The sequence below is a fragment of the Argentina silus genome (assembly GCF_951799395.1).
Source record: "Argentina silus genome assembly, chromosome: 18".
NCBI classification, from domain to species: domain Eukaryota; kingdom Metazoa; phylum Chordata; class Actinopteri; order Argentiniformes; family Argentinidae; genus Argentina; species Argentina silus.
In genome coordinates this window covers 6,629,101-6,648,748 of record NC_139672.1, presented here as the reverse complement: position 1 = coordinate 6,648,748, position 19,648 = coordinate 6,629,101, and the positions used below count along the sequence as shown (strand labels likewise).

General features: G+C 43.8%; 1 protein-coding gene across 2 annotated transcripts; it reads right to left on the bottom strand.

Annotated features, from left to right (window-relative positions):
* Positions 1 to 631: 631 nt before the first annotated feature.
* Positions 632 to 19,543, bottom strand: LOC310818815 (CTD small phosphatase-like protein). 2 transcript variants are annotated; one of them, XM_083689860.1, is made up of 8 exons: positions 18,929 to 19,543; positions 9,836 to 9,993; positions 9,249 to 9,281; positions 7,565 to 7,666; positions 5,143 to 5,199; positions 4,470 to 4,562; positions 3,611 to 3,796; positions 632 to 3,305 (listed from the first exon to the last, which is right to left on the bottom strand). In XM_083689860.1, exons 1-8 carry the CDS (start codon positions 19,002 to 19,004, stop codon positions 3,180 to 3,182), a joined length of 831 nt encoding a protein of 276 aa, XP_083545986.1. In that variant the 5' UTR covers positions 19,005 to 19,543; the 3' UTR covers positions 632 to 3,179. The 2 variants fall into 2 exon arrangements, with proteins under 2 accessions (XP_083545986.1, XP_083545987.1); XM_083689861.1 differs by lacking the exon at positions 9,249 to 9,281.
* Positions 19,544 to 19,648: the final 105 nt, after the last annotated feature.

Here is a 19,648-nt window from a genome sequence, read left to right as displayed (position 1 = left end):
TTAAGTCCCGGGCTACAGCTCCTAAACGCACCAGATCACCTCTGACCTCAGATTCTCTTCTCTGTGGATCAACACTTCCCTTCCCTTTTCTGTCGCCAGACAAATCCCTCTCCTCCGTCTGACCCATTTCACTTGTCACACGAGAGATAAGCCAAGCTAAATCAAACTCCCCAGTTTATTAATAAATAAACAATAAATAAAATACTATTTCATACTACTAGTACTTCATTATTCAGTATTCCAGGTAACCAACTATTCAAACAGATGTCTGAGTCCTCTGGATCAATATTGAGAAGCACAACATTAGGAGACAGAAAACATCACACTTTCTCTTTTCATAAAAAGGTGCTTTATTGTGACAAGTCTGGAAGGAAGTATGCTGCAAAATCATGAATAATTTCACTGTAAAAATATACTGCAATCAGGGCACAGTAACATCCCTCTCCCGTGCCTTGTGTGGGTGATAGAAAATAGTGCTTTATTAGATGCAGATGGAGCTATAAGTCACCTGTCACTTCAGTCACCCCCTGTATGCTTTGGCTTCAATCAAATATACCATACCACTAAACTGTGTAGCATATCACATGGCACACTACTGGAAAACAATACTACAACAAGACATGCAAGAAAGTATGGTTGCAATAAACCTTTTATTACAATTGAAAGAAAGATAAGAAATAATGATAATGGGGTAAAGAAGGTGACAACATGAACACTTAAAGTAAACCCTGTAGAAGACTACGGTGTTAAAATAACAGTGCTGAATAACCTGGCAAAATAACTGCAACATGCGGAAATCGGTGTAGTAGAACTTTGGTGTTAACCCAGTGAGCAAGGAGTGTGTGAGCGCAGAGAGATATCAGAGTAATCATACCTGTACATCGATGCACTCGCGTCTCCCTGCATGTCAGAGAAAACATCCTTCATAAAGATGTAACCTGAATAACTGTGTTGTGTGTTGTTTTTCTAAAAGTGCACGAGGGGCGTTTCTACCCAAGGCATCGACAGGGATGTTACTGTGCTGAAAGAAGAACAAAACAAAACACCAGCTGGATAAAATGGGTAATGCAACTTTTCAAAACCAAATACTGACAAAGGTAACTAGAAAAATATCACAATGATACGAACAACAGTTTCAGAGAGTGAGATACAGTTTGTCAGAGAGAGGTCAAAACCAGTAACACTTTCTATGAAGGACATTGCATTAAAACATCTTCAATACATAATGTCCTCATCAGCAATACATAATAAACACTATTAAATGCTTATTCCAACAACAACCAGAGGTTGAAGTAACCCCATAGGAGCAGTAACAACATGACAATGACATAGCAACCTTGGGATTCATGAATTATGATAATTGCTTTATGCCTGAGAAGGCAGTAAGGCGTCAATGCCATAATGAGGTGCTCTGTGGTCCTTTTGCAGTGCCCAAAAGTGACAGCCACAGCAAAACCTGTATGGCTAGCAGTGGAGTGTTCTGGAGTCACACTCCTAACACAATGACCCAGGATGGAGCCTCCCATAAGGTTATTGCCATGGTTAGTACTACAGCACTGTGTGCATGTGTGTGTGTGTGTGTGTGTGTGTGTGTGTGTGTGTGTGTGTGCTCCTCTCGACTTAGGCACTGAGGTGAGGAACAGTTCTGACAGCTTGTGAAGGCAAACTCCACACCCTGTCTCCACTGTTACGGGACTGAGCTGGACTGAGTTTGTGCTGTAAAATAATAATCAGAAAAAGCACAGTGTGGTTTTAACACACTCCAGACTCAATTAATTCCTATACTATTTGCTCTGAAAAGTAGTTTTTTGTTCTCCATGAGAAATCATAGGAATTAAAACATGGCACTCTACCCATTGACTACGAGATTTTAAAAAGATGAGAGGGACACCTTTGCAACTGTGTATCATTACAGTGAGTTTTGGAAAAAATACTTCCTCAATGGGAGACTATTCAAATTGCAACACATAATCAGCGTGCAAAACTGGGTTACTTACATGCCGGTTTAAAATGAGTGGACTAAAATAATGACAAGGATCACAAAAAAATATTTTTTTAAATTATAAAACTGAATGTGTCATCGTCTCTCCTTAACAATAAGATCTGTATTGTAAAGTGACTAACTCCTTTAAACAACTGAAATGATTTCCATCCAGTTGTTAGCTAATAAAATATTGAACATTTTATCATGTTTGGCAAAAATGACAAAGAAATAAACAGAAAACGTAATGGCACTATTGTCATCTATGATTTTTAGATTGTTTTCCAAATGTGTGATACAATTTATGTCTGTAATTCGGGCAAATTAATTACGGTGTAAATGTTCACAATTGCAAACATATTCCTTTGCTTCTTAAAACAAATTAACCATAAACTATTCTAAGCATAATGAATGACAGCAAGAGAAACAATAAAAATCACTTCTATATGATGGCACAAGCAAACTGTAAGAAAAAAAATGTGTACCCAGCGTCTGATGATTTCAAAACTCTAAAATAACAGTGCTTTTATATAAAGATTCACACCTGTCTCCATTTTTAAGCATATCATTCATTAAAAGATTGAAGTACTCTGGAAATATGCCATGTACAAAATATCTCCTCATAAAAACGACATTCAAACAAGGCACTTCATTCGGTAAGAAAAGAAAAAATCACAGTCCTTTCTACTACCAGAAACTGCCTGCATAGCAACAATACAAGGACCAAATTAAAAGATTCCAAATGTTTCTGCTGTATCACAAACAAAAACCCAGACAAAGGTTTATTTTTGGTTAAAAGTAAGCACTTCATCGGATAGTAAAACTCTGTCTCTTGGTTTCAAAATAAAGACTAGAGTTCTTTCCGATCTTTGCATTTGTCCCCAAAATCAGCAACGTATTACGATGCACTGTACACGTTTCCTAACCGTTGTCAAGTTTCCGAAACACTGTGTGCTCCTGGGATTTGGAGTGCATTCGCACTTCAGTCAAAATCCAGCCCCCAGGAGATCAGAGCAGGGAAGGTGGGTATCCACAGTGAGACTCCAGGGCACCCCCTTGGGGCAGAGGCAGGAGGGCGCGGGTGGGAGGTTCTGCCTGAGCCTGAGCGATGTGGTGGAGTTTTAAGGGGCAGAGAGAGAGAGGGGGATAGAAAGCACAGGTGGGGGGAGGAGGAGGAGGGGGGGGGGGTTCAGTCCTGCTACCTGCCCCTCAAGTCCTGCAGGACCCCATAGACCTCCTCCTCTTTGCTCAGTCCCTCAAAGAAAGGCAGCAGGTCCAGGAGTTCTGTGTCACTCATGTCGTCAAACCACGACTGGACCGGGACCTGTGGGCGGGACAGGGACCCCCAGTTAGAAAACAAACATCTCAGCAAGAGTATGTGCACATGCAGTGAGTGACTGCCATGATGCATTGTTAACAATAATTGTGTCACTACACTTGAAATGTGAGAATGCAAATGCAAAATCCCCCGAAACAGCAATTATCAAGATTCTAATACAATTATCGAGATGCCAAATTCTTCTTTTTTTCTAAAAGAATAATAATTCGGAATCTTGATAATTGTTTTAATAACTAGAGACGCCATGACACATCGTGAATGCTAAATGCCCTGGTGCTGAGCGAACTCACAGCATTCTCAGGGTGGAAGATGTAGGAGGCAGGTGAGTTGTCCAGGATGATGACGCTGCTGAGTTCTCTCCCTAGCCGACTCAGATCTTTGACATAGTTCCCTCGGTGGAACACACAGGATTCTCGGAAGAGCCGGGCGCGGAACACCCCCCACTGGTCCAGCAGGTCCGCCACGGGGTCAGCGTACTGCGCAGAAAAGGACAGCGGTCAAAGGTGAAACTATACAGACATTTCTGGTATCCCCGATTGCACTGCTCACCAAAAATCCCCAACATCAATTAGAAGGCATGTTGCCAATGGTATTAAACATTGCTGTCAGTTGTTGTAATCCTTCCTACATCTTATGTACAGTATTCATCTCACAACTACATTCCTATTGAAATAATACGCTCAGCATTCAATGGCACTTCACTGTCGTCACTAATTGGAGAGGCTCTTGTGCAAAGCAGGTTAGACTTCATTGTAACACTTAACTAAAAGGGCAAACTTAAGCCTCTCTTAAAAGCCACCACATTACGACTGACAGCTAATAGCTAGTTTCTAGCTCACATGGTGAAGTCGCAGCACTACCGCCCCCACTACCCAAGCACAGGGCACACTCTCCTTGGCTACATGGTAGACACTTACCCATGCATTAGTGGGTAAACAACCACTGACGCACACAGAGACAGAGGCGGGGTGACAAAAGTAGGACAGTATCAAACACAGAAGACAGGGGAGAAGAACAGCCCAAAACACTGAAACTCAAGTCTGGTGTTAAGGGGCCAGAGCCAGATATCGGTAGTTGGCATGTTGCCAATACGTTTGTTGGAACAGTGCACTTGAAATAAGAGAAAGGGTTTAGAGTTGATTCACTAACCTTGGCGAGACTCGCCGTGAAGAGCACACATTCAAACAACTCGCCCATCTTCTGGAGGAACTCATCCACATGGGGTCTCTTCAGCACATACACCTAGAACCACAGGATAGACTTCAGTCCATTATTGACACATTAACATTGGTGTAGAAATACACCTATTAGTGACAAAATAGTACAGTAATGCAGTCTGTTATAGAGTTTTGAAACCAGCACAAAAACAGACGAACACAAAGACATCCAATGTATATAACAGTGACAAATAGAAGTGTAGTGTATTTGCATTTGGTTTAAATTCATGTTATCAAAACAAATTCAGTTCGTCTTTGCCACTTTCGATCTCCGTTTTCAGGCCCCGGTGTGTTCAATAAACATTGGGACAAATCTTTGAAACATAACAGAATGAACACATACCAAAGTCGACCTTCATCTTCATCTTCACAGTCAAGCAGCCGCCACCAAGTGCAAGTAATCATGAATAGGCCAACCAGGATACATACAGCCTATCCTGGATTACTTGAACGCGGTCACAACCATTATCTTCTCATGCAGTTCTTCTCATAGGTACAGGAACATACTCTCACTTCTGAAGACTCACTACATTAGGGAGACTGTGTCCTTACACCTGGCTACTGCTAAAACAGGTATTGCACTAGTTATTCCATAGAGTAAATACCTGATGAACGGTACCATCTATCTCCACTGGAACTATGAAGTCAGCGTTGCTAATGGGCTGTAGAGGGGAAAGAAAACAACAATATGTCAATGTCAGAGGAACCACTCCACAGTGCTGTAGTACCACAGTTAAACAGCAGAGGGTGCTTTATCCAAAGCGGCAGCTCATACCCATTCAGCCAGTTTCAAGAAAAGGAAAATAAATCTTCTCCATGCCCCCTTTCAAACAAAACAAATCCTTTCCCCCTCCTCCTCCTCCTCCCCCTCCTCCTCCTCCTCCTCCTCCTCCTCACTCATTCACTCAGCCAGCCATTGGAACAATCTACCAAAGCAGATGAGAAGACGGCAGCTGGCTGACAGAAAAAATGGACCAAGAGGAGAGGGGGGGGGGGATTAAGAGACATTCTAGATAATGACACCACAGGCCACCCAAGGTCACCGTTACTGTCTCTCAAAGAACTCCCGTCTTCTGTTCTACTCTATTAATGCTCTCTTGAACATGGGACGGAAAAGACGGCTCACCTCAGACACAGAGCTAAGACTTGACCCTGCGGAAGTTAACTTATAAGGGCACATAATTGGTTAGTAGGAGAAAGGTAAACAGTGACACACTGCCTATACAGTGCATTCGGCAAGTACTCAGACCCCTTCACTTTTTCCACATTTTGTAATGTTACAGCCTTATTCTAAAATGTATTAAATTAATTTTTTCCCTCATCAATCTACACACAATGCCTCATTATGACAAAGCCAAAACAGGTTTTTAGAAATGTTTGCTAATTTATTAAAAATAAAAAACTGAAATATCACATTTACATAAGTATTCAGACCCTTTACTCAGTACTTTGTTGAAGCACCTTTGACAGTGATTACAGCCTCAAGTCTTCTTGGGTATGATGCTACAAGCTTGTAACACCTGTATTTGGGGACTTTCTCCCATTCTTCTCTGCAGATCCTCTCAAGCTCTGTCTGGTTGATTAGGGAGTGTCGGTGCACAGCTATTTTCATGTCTCTCCAGAGATGTTCGATCGGGTTCAAGTCCGGGCTTTGGCTGGGCCACTCAAGGACATTCAGAGACTTGTCCCGAAGCCACTCCTGCATTGTCTTGGCTGTGTGCTTAGGGTCGTTGTCCTGCTGGAAGGTGAACCTTCACCCCAGTCTGAGATCCTGAGTGCTCTGGAGCAGGTTTTCATCAAGGATCTCTCTGTACTTTGCTCCGTTTATCTTTCCATCGATCCTGACTAGTCTCCCAGTCCCTGCAGCTGAAAAACATCCCAACAGCATGATGTTGCCACCACCATGCTTCACCATAGGGCTGGTATTGTCCAGGTGATGAGCGGTGCCTGGTTTCCTCCAGACCTTTGGCATTCAGGCCAAAAAGTTCAATCTTGGTTTCATCAGACCAGAGAATCTTGTTTCTCATGGTCTGAGAGTCCTTTAGGTGCCTTTTGGCAAACTCCAAGCGGGCGGTCATGTGCTTTTTACTGAGGAGTGGGTTCCTTCTGGCCACTCTACCATAAAGGCCTGATTGGTGGAGTGCTGCAGAGATGGTTGTCCTTCTGGAAGGTTCTCCCATTTCCACAGAGGAACTCTGGAGCTCTGTCAGAGTGACCATTGGGTTCTTGGTCACCTCCCTGATGATGGCCCTTCTCCTCAGCTCTTGGTAGTTCCAAACTTCTTCCATTTAAGAATGATGGAGGCTACTGTGTTCTTCGGAACCTTCAATACTGCATACATTTTTTTGTACCTTTCCCCAGATCTGTGTCTCGACACAATTCTGTCTCGGAGGTCTACAGACAATTCCTTCGACCTCATGGCCTGGTTTTTGCTCTGACATGCACTGTCAACTGTGCGACCTTATATAGACAGGTGTGTGCCGTTCCAAATCATGTCCAATCAATTCAATTTACCACAGGTGGACTCCAATCAAGTCGAAAAAACATCTCAAGGGTGATCAATGGAAACAGGACGCATTTGAGCTCAATTTCAAGTGTCATAGCAAAGGGTGTGAATACTTATGTAAATGTAATATCAGTTTTTTATTTTTAATAAATTAGCAAACATTTCTAAAAACCTGTTGTTTTCACTTTGTCAGTATGGGGTTTTGTGTGTAGATTGATGAGGAAAAAAAATAATTGAATCCATTTTAGAATAAGGCTATAACATAACAAAATGTAGAAAAAGGGGTCTGAATGCACTGTATATGGCTGCTTTACAAACAGAGAGTACAGTAGGAGACAACAATGAACAGGATGAGAGGAGATCCCTACACGGCCAAACAGAAAAGAGGGAAAACAAACAAGACACTGTTCTAAATTGCGGCTGGGGAGAGAAGTACTTTTAGACTAACACTGTTGGGGAATGAACTGCAAAGGGAACAAAAAAACCCTAGTTATGCAGACTGCTTGTTTCCTTCTGGTTACCTTGAATGAGCTGTGTACAAGGGTTTCGTCCAAGTCGATCACAACACACTTCCTGCCATAGTCAGATGTGTTTATCTCTTGTAGTAGGTATTTCGCTGGAGGCTGGAGGAGAGAAAGAGCACTGTCAGAGAGCGAGTGAGCGAGAGAGAGAGAGAGAGAGAGCGAGAGAGAGAGAGAGAGAGAGAGCGAGAGAGAGAGAGAGAGAGAGAGAGAGGGAAGCGTGTAATACAGAGACACACTCTGATAGCATTAGTTAATGTGTGAGGCTGAGCGGATTAGCTAGCACAGTGTTAATAGTGAGTCTGTGTTGTTTCCCAGGGAGAGCGATGGAGGGAGGAGAAACATGTTGGCTAATGTTGAGCTTCAATGGGCCAGAATCTCCATGGGAAATCTCTAAACAAGAATCCCCTCCACAAGAGAGCCTCTTCCCTGGCTGGTGAACCAACCCAGAAATAATATAATATAAAATATAACGCCTTCTTTAATCCCCCCCTTTTTTTTTTCCTAATCTGAGAAGATTAAATAAACCGTTCACATATTCTTATAGACGGGGCCATTCTGGGTTCATCTGATGCAGACGGTCAGTTATGAGGAAAGCTTGCAGACCTGCTGATCTGTGTATTGCAAGTTTGTGTCTTTTTACCTTATAGGCACTATGGAGCTCAAACACGTGGACCCTCAGAAACTCCTAGTTGGGATTAGTCAGATTAGAACTAAAACTATTGAAAATAACAACCACTTTCCAATTCAGTAGACCTACTGTAATGTCACTCATGTGATGAGTTCAAATGGCAAAACATCTCCCTACATTTTATAGATTTAGAGTGCTGGGTGATAGGAGATCTAATTGGTGTGTTGGCTAGATATAACTGGCTCAACTCTAATTCCTTAATTGACTAATGGGATCAATTAGGCCTTACTCTCCCTGGAAGCAGATTCAAGGAGTATGAGAAGCAAGAGTATTGAGGCTCCCACAGAATACATCTGCCAGACCAATTCGAACAGCATTTGCTAACATTAAAAAGACAAAATGGAGTGCATTATAAGGGCCCATATACACTGCAGAAGACATACTTCACTGAAAGTCTCACTTGACTTGATGCCTATAGCATCTCACCTTAGTCTGCCTGCCAGAGACACCTACTAGATTTGGACTGTCTGAGACTTGTCCTAACCAGCAGGAGCAGACACAATTAGACAGTAATGAGGGCCACTCGGCCATAGTGAATTGGCTGTCTGCCAGCTAGCAGTCTGCATAATTTATAGGCAGGCTACGTTCTATTACTTTGTTTTGAACAGATGTGCTCAATGTAAATAGATGTTGTTTTGACTGTTGTTCCAAATGAAGCTATGACTCATTTGAATAACGCAAGGCAGTATAATGAAATTCAATAGTTGATGGATTTGGAAGCAATTGAGGGGAATACTTCAGTAGAGTTGTTTTACACTAGACCAGTTAGACAGTTAGTGTTGTTAATAAGTTCTCAAAGGCAGGCAATACTGAGTATATCACTCATGCACTGAGGACCAATTAAACAAACAGCTCCTTTAGCCATGCTAACTGCAGGTGAAAACAAAGGGCTTCAGTACCAGAACAAAAACACTTGACCGTTACATGAAGGTGAGCCACAGCCAGCCCACTCAGCCAGCATGCATAAAAGGAGTAGAAGAAGGTGATACATACACTAGGAATAGGGATGACCTCGACCTGGTCACACTAGGACATGAGAGAGACAGAGACAAAGTAAGGAATGAGAGGAAAACAAAAACAGAGGGGTACACAAAGATTGACAGAGAGAGAGAGAGAGAAAGAGAGAGAGAGAGAGAGAGAGAGAGAAAAAAACAATTCAAATTTCACAACACACAGAAACACACAGCGGAGTCTCTGAACCTCTTCAAACAGAATAGTTCTCGGTGGTTTTCAAAGACAGGCAGCTTTCTCTCCTTCAGTGTCTGTCTGCAGCCTAGAGGTACATAGATCTTGGTGTGTTTACCAAAAAAAGTCACTGATTAGAAAAGTTTGTAAAGTAGCAAAGTTTCTGCTGTTTGTTACACATTGCTTTACAACATGTTTTTATAATAAGGTCACTTTATAAGGTTCTGTAATGTTTTGTTATACATTGTATTTTGCTATGTCACTATTTTGTATGGTCACTCTTGTGTTTTGTGAGGCCCCTCTATCCCTGTGAGTTGATGTGGACAGGGACCCGTGTCCTCTGACTGAGTATCTTGAGTAGTCTGCGCTGTGAACTAGCAGGGCTGTGGTCTCACCTTGGGAGGCGATCCGTTCTCCTCCACAGGCGGTGGGAGGGAGCTGGTGGTGTTGTTGGTGGCCGGCGGTTCCACATTGTAGTTCCGGAAGCAGCAGAAGAATGTGCTAAAGATGCCCCTACTCCTCTGTTTCTTCAGACTGCTGTTCGACTGTGAAACTGTACAGAGAGAAAGACTAATTACTAACTAACCTATTTTACACACACACACGCACCTTTCCTGAAGCTTGATATTTGACCCTCTACCCCACCATGGCTGACTGATACGCAGTACAACAGAAACATTTTATTATAATCACATAGCCCAAATCTTGTTTTAATCCCCAGACAATGATCCATTTCTGCGTGGGTTGTGTTTGAGTTTTTAGAGCTGACCAACAGCACAGCAAAGAAAATGAAACACAAACTCAGAAACAACAATGACCCCCGTCCCCTGTGAAAATGACAGCAGTGTTTAGTGTTGACCCTGCCCCGACAAACCCACTGATCAGAAAATAACCTAACTGGCGCGGCGGTGACATCATCAGTCACACATAGCCTGCCATAGCTCAGAGCGCTCTGCCCTGATTACAAATCCCCTCTCATTCCAGGGCTACGGTGCAGAGCCTAAATCAGACACTGGGCCTTTATTAATAGTGACAAGTTGGAAACTGCACACTCCCGCCTCCCTCCCCTCCCCCCGATCCTCTTCCCCTGCCATGGCCCCTGTCACTCATTGGCTGGTCGCAGTGCCTCCATTTTGAAGGCTTGCCGGTCTCTGTTTCCCTCCCGCCCCTCCTGTCTCTTTTTGGCAGGTGAGTGAGTGAAGCAGCCTACACATGCAGAAGGAGGGAGGGAGAAAGAGGGGCGTGAGCAGGAGTGTTGGGAGGCCCTTGGACCCGGCGCAGCCTATACAAGGCCGCATTCCTCTCCCTCCCCTGGAGCCAGAGCCATGGCCCACCCACGCCCCCCTCCCACCCAGCAGGCTACAACACCAGGCAGGAACCCTACTATGCAACATGAGAGCAAAACCTCCAGCATGGAGCATGCTTCTACCGCCTCTTAACCATGTCCTCTTTTTTCAAAGTTTGAGAGTTGCCTGATATACTGTAGCCTGTATCTCTGTCACATTGAGTGACTGAGACTATCACATCTGTCAAATCTTTATGCTTCAAGGACAAACATCAGGCGACCTGCTGTAAAGATTAACATCTAGTACAGTTGAATGGTTACTGGAAAGTTATGAGTCCATGAACTATGTATATTTTGCGCTGCATCAATGTCAGCATAATTTCTGACAATGTATGACACCAATCTTGTCGTAAAACCTATTCCAAAACTGTAATGTGAAGTTAACTGTCCCTGGTTGTGTTCGGCTTCTCACCATTCATGTTTTTCGGAGTTAGGCTAGCTTTGGGAAATCACCAAATCCCATCAATTTGAAAAGGATTTGAGAAATCTAATGAGAAAATACAAATTATTTCTAGACCCACCGGGGACACATTCAACAAGGCAGAAAGCAATCAGACACTTATCAGAGCAATGGGACGTCCCGATCCGGCTGCATGGTTTGCTCTCTCTCTCTTTCTATCCTCCTTTCTCTCTTCGACCTTCTCCATCACTGGCTTCCAGTCAAATTAATTACTGCTTCTCTCACTGCGGCACTATGAAGAGAGTATTTAAATCTAATCTATGGCACAAGTTCCTTCATTCCAAGACAGGGAGAGATAAAGGCCTACAGTACGGCATGCATCGATGACTGAGCTGGCCGATAAAGCTTGAGCTTATAACCAAACCAACAACTGAAGAGACCAAACCATGAACTCAGTATTATAGGCAGAAGGCGTAGTTATTATTAAACTAAGGCTTCTCATTCAGATGTAGACCTAGGCTCGGTTTTTCGAAAACAATCTATTCAATTCCTTTAATCTGAAAAGTAGTGTACCAAAGTTGCTGTAAACCTACTCAGTTTGAGGCTAGATAGCTATTAGGCTAAGTGGACTGTGCAAAACAGAAAGCGAAGCCATGCCACAAACTTAACAAGGAAGGGGAATAGGAACAGGAAATTCCAAACATTTCTGTTGGAAAGTACCAAACTTAATAGAAAAATGCAGACAAATTCATTGAATTATTTATTTCCTCTTCATTTCAGCAAAAGTTTTAAAAGGCTGGGACTTGGGGGATACTGTTACACAAGAGTCGTGACTTGTGAGTGGCCTTTGATTATGAGATGAGACTTGGAATTGTGTAGCCACGGCTGCTATTCATGCTATTTACAGCTTATTCTAAGTCTAGGCCAAAGCCTTAGACCGGGTACAGGTTCCTCAGATCAACTTGTTTAACATCATTGTTCTGAATGGCATGTATTGATGTCATATCTAACTTCCTCCTTTACAAATTCAGACATCAGCGGTCTGCTTCGACTCAGAGGAGACTACCACACTAAGATTAGGCAACGACAGCGAGGCAGTTCTCCGCTTCCTATGACTCATCATCGTATTCACCCTGTATTGATTCTAGCATAAAGACCCTTCAAAAGAAAATCACCCTGGACTTCCGGCTCTAAAAATGAGCTGGGGGGGGGGGGGATGCAATGCACTGAGAGGGCATTGTAGTGAAGTGGTACTGTATTCTCCTATATAGCCAACCTATGCTGTAGAATCAACACTTCATGTTCAAAGCTAGGCTGATCTCTAACTCTGATATCCTGCTGTATTCAGCATGCTTTTCCCTCTAGAAAACTAGGCGGAGTGGCTGAAACTGTCAAACTGCACTGTGGGAGCACAGACACTTCTGCTACACTCCTCCTAGGCACTAGTAGCCCATCACCCCTCCAAACCCCATACTGTTGATAGTGACACTGACACAATAATAGAGCATTAGGGACTAGGTGCAGCAACAGCCACAGCATGGTCCAACCAATTCAGGGGAATGTGTTATTTCAGCATCTCACCAGCCTCTCCGTCTGCCAAAAGACTGTGCAGCCCAGACTCGTGGGTGGGTTTGTGGTTGTTGACACATCGTATAATTGTGTGCTTGTGTAAGATTTGAGATGTACTCCTCCTCATCCACACAAGCTGGTCTTGTACTGCTTTGGCTGAGGGTAAGTGAAGCACAGCAGGAAGCCTCATCAGCTACACACTATCTGAGAAGTGTGGACCAGTAAGCAGAGCTAGCTAGCTAGCTAGCTAGATAGGTACTTTATTGATCCCTGAGGGGAAATTAAGGCGTTACAGCAGCTCACATCACATACAATAACTAAATAAAGTGACAATAGAATAACAGAATTAAAAAAAAATAGACATCTGAAACATTATATACAGTAAGAACAATCCGGTATGATTTAACATCCCCAAGCCTGACTCTGATCACCCCGATCGAGCCAGCCAGAGGAGTTGTACAGATCTTCTATAGTGCTCCTTAGTGCAACGTGGTTGTAATAATCTTTTGCTAAAGGAGCTTCTCTGCTCTGCCACAGTGTCATGTAGGGGATGGGTGGGATTGTCCATGATGGCCAGGAGTTTGGTCCTCATCCTCCTACTGGCCACCTCCTCCACAGTGTCCAGGGTGACACAATGCTGCCCCCCCCCAGCATACCACCGTGTTCAGCACTGCGCTGGCCACCACTGACTGGTAAAACATGTTCAGCAGAGTCCTGCACACACCAAAGGACCTGAGCCTCCTCAGGAGATAAAGCCGGCTCTGGCCCCTCTTGTACAGGACATCTGTGTTACCAGTGCAGTCCAGTTTATTGTCCAGGTGCACCCCCAGGTACTTGCAGCTCTGGACCACCTCCACATCCTCTCCCTGGATGGAAACAGGAGACAGGGGAGTGAGTGAAGCAGCCTACACCTGGGTCCTCCTTAAGTCCACCACCATCTCCTTTTGCTGATGTTGAGTAGCAGGTGGTTCTGCTCACACCACTCAACAAAACTGTCCACCAGTCCTCTGTACTCGGTCTCCACTGACACATCTCACAATATCCTAGAACTTCTGCAGATGGCAAGTATCTGTGTTGTGCCCGAAGTCCGAGGTATAGAGGGTGAAGAGGAAGGGAGCCAGAACTGTCCCCTGGGGGGCACCAGCGCTGCTCACCACCCAGTCCGACACACATCCTTGCAGCCGTACAAACTGTGGCCTGTTGGTCAGATAGTTTGTAATCCAAGAAACAATGGGGGAGTCCACCTGCATCCTCAGCAGCTTATCCGCAAGTAGTAAGGGCTGTATGGTGTTAAATGCACTGGAGAAGTCAAAGAACATGACCCTCACAGTGCTGCCAGCCTTATCTAAATGGGAGTGAGCTCTGTGTAGCAGGTAGATGATGGCATCATCCACACCAATGTCTGCCTGGTAGGCAAACTGCAGGGGGTCCAAGGATGTCTTCACCAGGGGCCTCTGTGTGCTAGCACCAGTCTTTCCATGGTCTTCATGATGTGGGATGTCAAGGCTAGTTCTTCTCAGCACAAATCCAGGCACAGTTCATGTCATCTTTCCTACACAAAAACAATATGGGCTGCTGATGGTGATAGTATGCATCTAGAACATAAATCTTTATCAGTAACTTTCAAGTAGGCCAACCATTTTTTAACCCTAGGCAACATTTTTGATGTTGCAATAACAAGCCTTCAAATTTGAAGGTAGTTGGCTGATTGAAATGTTACAGTGAAACCCAATAGGCCTAGCCTAGTCACTGCAGTCCTGGAGGACTTAAGTTATACAACCCTCATAAAACATTCCCCAAAGGTGTTTGAGTTCTACTACGGAGGAGTAGTCTTCAGAAGGGTAAGTAATCGTGTAAGAGGAGCCCATTCAGCCCAACGATGAACTGAAGGTCCCCGGCTCTCAGTCGAGTAGCTGCTTTAAATAGCTAAATTCCCCCTTCTCATCCACAGGAGCCTCCCATAAGTCCTCCTGACCCACCACAGCAAGGGGAGAAGGACACTAGAGGGAGTGGGAGAATGTTTAAAAGGGGTTAAACTAAAAATCACTGTGGCCCTAATATACCAGGGTTATTCTGTAATATCAAAACAAATGCCGGAAACAAATTGCTGGAAACCAAAAGCGATTGGGAAGTTTTTCTGAGCCTTGCAAAAGTAGCCTAGTCAACAAAACGAATAGCTTTTGAGCCAACATGCAAAAATCTGAGAAACCACATTGTCAATTGTCATAACAAATAGGAGTCTAGCCTAAGCCTTATAAAAAATAAAAGAATTCCCACAGAGGGGAAATTTGGAAATTGTATTTGTGGCAACATTGTCTTTTATCCCAGACAGGTCACTTAAGCCCTGCAGAGTAGTAAGCCTATATTAAGGCCACAGCCTGGCAGCTTCTAGGGTGTGGAGGGAGGGAGGGACACTTGCATTGGAAGTCAGTCAGCAGATGTGCACAGAGGGCAAAGGTGGCCAATTCCAGTCCCGACAACTTGGAGCCTGTCCTGCCAATAGTTTAAAGCAAAGACCACAAAGACAGTTGGAATGTGCATGGTCAAACGCTTGTGAGGCTGGAGCCTCCATGCCTGACATCTACAGTATAAGGGGACACATCTCTAGCCCCCTCAGCATCAGTCATGTGCTTACCTGACAAATGAAACGCAAAAGTAAAAAAATGACTGGAATTGCATCCGCTCTGATATAGACTCATCTAACATAGAATTCCTTTTGCAGACTGGTACCATTTCTATATAGCAGCACACAAGCATCTCTTTTTAATACACCCCCCCCCCCCCCCCCCAATAACCTTGGAAAACAAAAGATAAAATGACAGTCACTCCATAGTCCATTACCTCACTCTCAGAGCTCTGCCTCTGCCAGTCTTTCCACTGGAGTGTAACTCACAAATGGAGGGAGATTGCTGTGCAGACATACAATCCTTGTTGTAATGTTAATGTTTGCGTTGGCCCCTGGGGAAATGTTCTGTATGACTCATTCAGTGGGAGGCTGGATCGCCACGGAGGGGGGGGTGTGAATACAAACACAGCAGCATCACTGTGACTGCTCTGCCCTTAAATTGTGACGACCACAGACACACTCTCCCCAGCTCGCAGTCTCTGGTTCACTGCCACAGGGCGCAAGTGTCATCTGAGCCTTGTACTGAGAACAGCTCTCTAGCTCCAATCTGAACTACGCTGCATACAATCAGCGCTGTTATCTCAGAACTGACAGTTGTTCCAATTGAACTTGACCTAAGTGTGTGTGTGGCGTGTGTGTCACCTCTATAAAGGCAAACCTGCTGAAATAAATAACCCAGTCTCCACAGTGGTGCCACTTTGCCGCCTTTTGAACAGTCTGGCTGCAAAAACTTTGCCACAACATTTGCTAACAGCAGTTAACACTGGGTTGTCAACATGGATTCTGAAGGAGCCGTCATTGTCTGAGCTCTGCTAATCGCTAACAAGATTAGAACAAAAGCCATGCTCATCTAATGAAACCTAAATGCCTTTAAAGTCCTTAGTTAAAGCTGTAGCCTTGCTCAGCGGTGCACAGGTCAAGTCATCAAGGGTTTAATTCCTGCTAGTTCTCATCTCCGAAATCTAGCAATTAATGTCATTGAAAGACCAGTCCAGACCAACACCGCGTGGCCCAAGTGGAAATTAGTCTCTTGATTATAAGGCAAGGACGAATACCGGGCATCCACTGAAGCCCTCAAAAGACTGGAGCTGTGCAGCCCTGCTATAGACGAACTAACACAGGTCATGCTGGGTTCTCAGTCCTCATTCTTGCCCTTCTCTCACTGATGAATTAGGAGATGCCCATCTGTCATTTTTATTCACTGAGTGAGTGACAGCTGTCCCACACCTTTCCCAGTCTAGCCTGTGACTCCACGATCCAAGTGACCCTGCTTAGCTTCTATTTGGGAAGGAAATAGCATCAGTTGTGTGCAGTATTATCTGACAGCAAATTCCTTATAGCCTATAACTATATTGGTAAAATGTTTTGTTGTTGTTGGTGTCATACACTCACAGAAACATACAAGCAAAGCCTCAAGTACACAAACAGCAGCATACACATGCCCATCACTATATTTAGGCAAGCATCCTTCTTTCTGTCATCTTTCAGTACCAACGTGAGGCTTTCTACTCGGAACAACACTTGATACATCAAAGACAGGAGATAAATTGAGGGTAAAGGGGGATGGAACAAGAGAGACAAATAAATTAGACCATACAGGGCCAAACGAACAATTCAGGTTTTTGAGTTGAGAGCATAATATGATAACCTCAAAAAAGTATTTGACGCTGTAGACTGTACACTGCAAATCTGCTATGTATCCACATTGAACATACAATACTAACAATACTTGTACTGTTGCACAGGCCCAGTAAAAACCTATTGAAATCTGACATCTGGACAAATCGATTCCCTATTTAGTATTCTCTGACTTTAAGCTTCCAAGTTCTGCCTTCAAAAAACCAAAACATTCCACATGGAATCCATAGGCCTAGCGTTCAAAGCAGTAGGATCAGATCTGGGGAATACCCATTGTTCTGGTTCAAAGACTATATCCACTTATAGTCTCACATTACTAATGGTCTGTCAAGTGTAGCTTGAGACGTGGTATTGATACGCTGTGTGCACCCTCCTGGGTCTGGATGACCCGGAAACCCAGCCACCCTTCACTGTAGCCACAGCTGTGAATGCATGACACAGCCATTGGACTGTTCCATAACATCACAGGTCCACCATGCTGAGGTGGCATAATCACAAGGTGCAAATGATAAGTGTGAATGAATCTCATGCAAACTATTGGAGTGGCATTTTTGCAACATTCACAGGCTAGTAGTTTTTTTCCGTCCTGGCAGACTCTTCTTGGCACTTGAAAGACACTCTGACAAATTCAATCTATCTTTCTGTCTCAATTGGTGTAATTGGTCTATACATAAACAAAGTTGCTTTAGGCCTACAGCAAACAGTGCAGTATCACTATAGTGGTAAGCCATGAAACAACTCATGTAGGCTAAAGTTATGTGTGGCTGGTTTCACTTTCAGCAGCTCTCTTATAAAACATTACATCACAGTCATGAAACATAAAAACCCCTATGAGCTGGCTCACTTTTTAACTGAAGAGGACCTCGGAGTGACACAGCAGGTGTAGAGCTGCCATTTACATCCAGCTAAATATTTAACTGTGATGGAAATATGATACCTCATCACAGAAGTAGTGATATCATTAGGCACTACCACTGGATGTATGATAAATGCCATGCACATTGGCAAAAGGTTTGTATGGGGAGATATCTACTGTCAAACTCTACACACTTATCTTCTTCTGTGCTTGGCCGAATTCTTCATAGGTTGATACTTACTTTCCCAGTAGAAGTTCAAAGGTCCTTTCCTCTGACACATGTTCTTTCAGTAGTGACAAAATGTCTAGACTTGCAATGGTCCTCACTCCCCTGACAATTGACATATTGCATATTTTAGTGAAAAGCCTCCTAGGGTTGTTTTCTGAACATCTTGTGTGTTTTCTTATTTATTTATCAACAGGTCAGCAACCAAAATACATGGCCAATGCCACTGCACAAATAACAGCAGGGGACTGTGGCAAGACATAAACTAGGCAAGGCTTAATATTGTAACTAATGACACCATGATCAACATAACCCTAACCCTCAGACAAGACATGACATTCATTCACAGCTATGACAAGTTAAGTTAGTGTGAAGAAGCAAATAAGTATTAGTATTGTATAATACCGTACTATCTAGGCTATATGCTGAAAAGCGTTCTATCATCACTAGTCCTTACCGAAGAGCAGAAAGTCCCAATTGCAATGCAGGGAATAATATCCGTTACAAGAGTATTAACTTCAGGTTTACTTTGCCTCGCCAAATTACATGGCACGGCTATGGGGGCAATATTATAACCAACTTCATCCAGCTGCGCTGAAGTTAGCGTGCTAGCTAGACAATTTACTGGGTAAATTACAACTCCCTGCACAAATTAATCCAGAAATAAAACGTAAACGTAGGCCACCCTACAAGTGCCTCGCTAGCTGGTCTCCAGCTATGTTTTGGCCAAACTAGCTTCCCATTTTCGCAGCAACTTTGACAGGGTGACATCAACCACTCTCCACTAGTAGCTAGCGAACGCGCTAATAAATAGCAAGCATTACTTACCCTTTTCCTGATTAAACGATATTATCTCCTCCTCCTTGGGGTTGGACACCTGGGTTATGATGGACGTGTGGTCCATTGAGACAGATGATTATTCCTTTGGGTAAATAAAGGTTTTGTCTTTTACGAGCGAGCTTCGCCAGCTAGATGACCAAAGCTAGTCCACAAAGGCTAACGCTTTCTAGTACGTTGCTATGCAAGCGCAGCCAACTAGTAGACTAGCTAGCATGTAGCTAGCTAGCTAGCTAGTGTGGGTAAACGCAAAATGCCACCACTTGTCAAAATCTGCGGATATTCAATTTCGTTGGCAAAATCCAGGAACGGCGTGGGCAAAACACACGCCAACGCTAAACTCGTAAAGTAAAGAAAAGGTTTTGCAAGCGATAGTTAGCAAGCTAGCTAGGTGATGTTAGCTTTCTTCTACTGAGCCTCAATTCCTGTATAAATTTGACGTTGACACACTGGATAGAACAGCATTGAAAAACGATGGAAAAGCCCGTCGGCGCTCGGCTGCCTCGCTCAAGTTTTAGCATGGAGGTGGGACCGATTCTAAAATCCCGTTTTGAGTGACTCCTTTCAACAGAATTGTATCCTACAAGCTCTTTCCAACATGGAGGCGTCGTGTGTATTTGATATTCACGAGATGGATCAGAAGCAGGACTGAGGACTCAAGTGGGAGGGGGCGGTTTCCAGGATTCCCCTGCCCTCCTTGTATTAAAAATA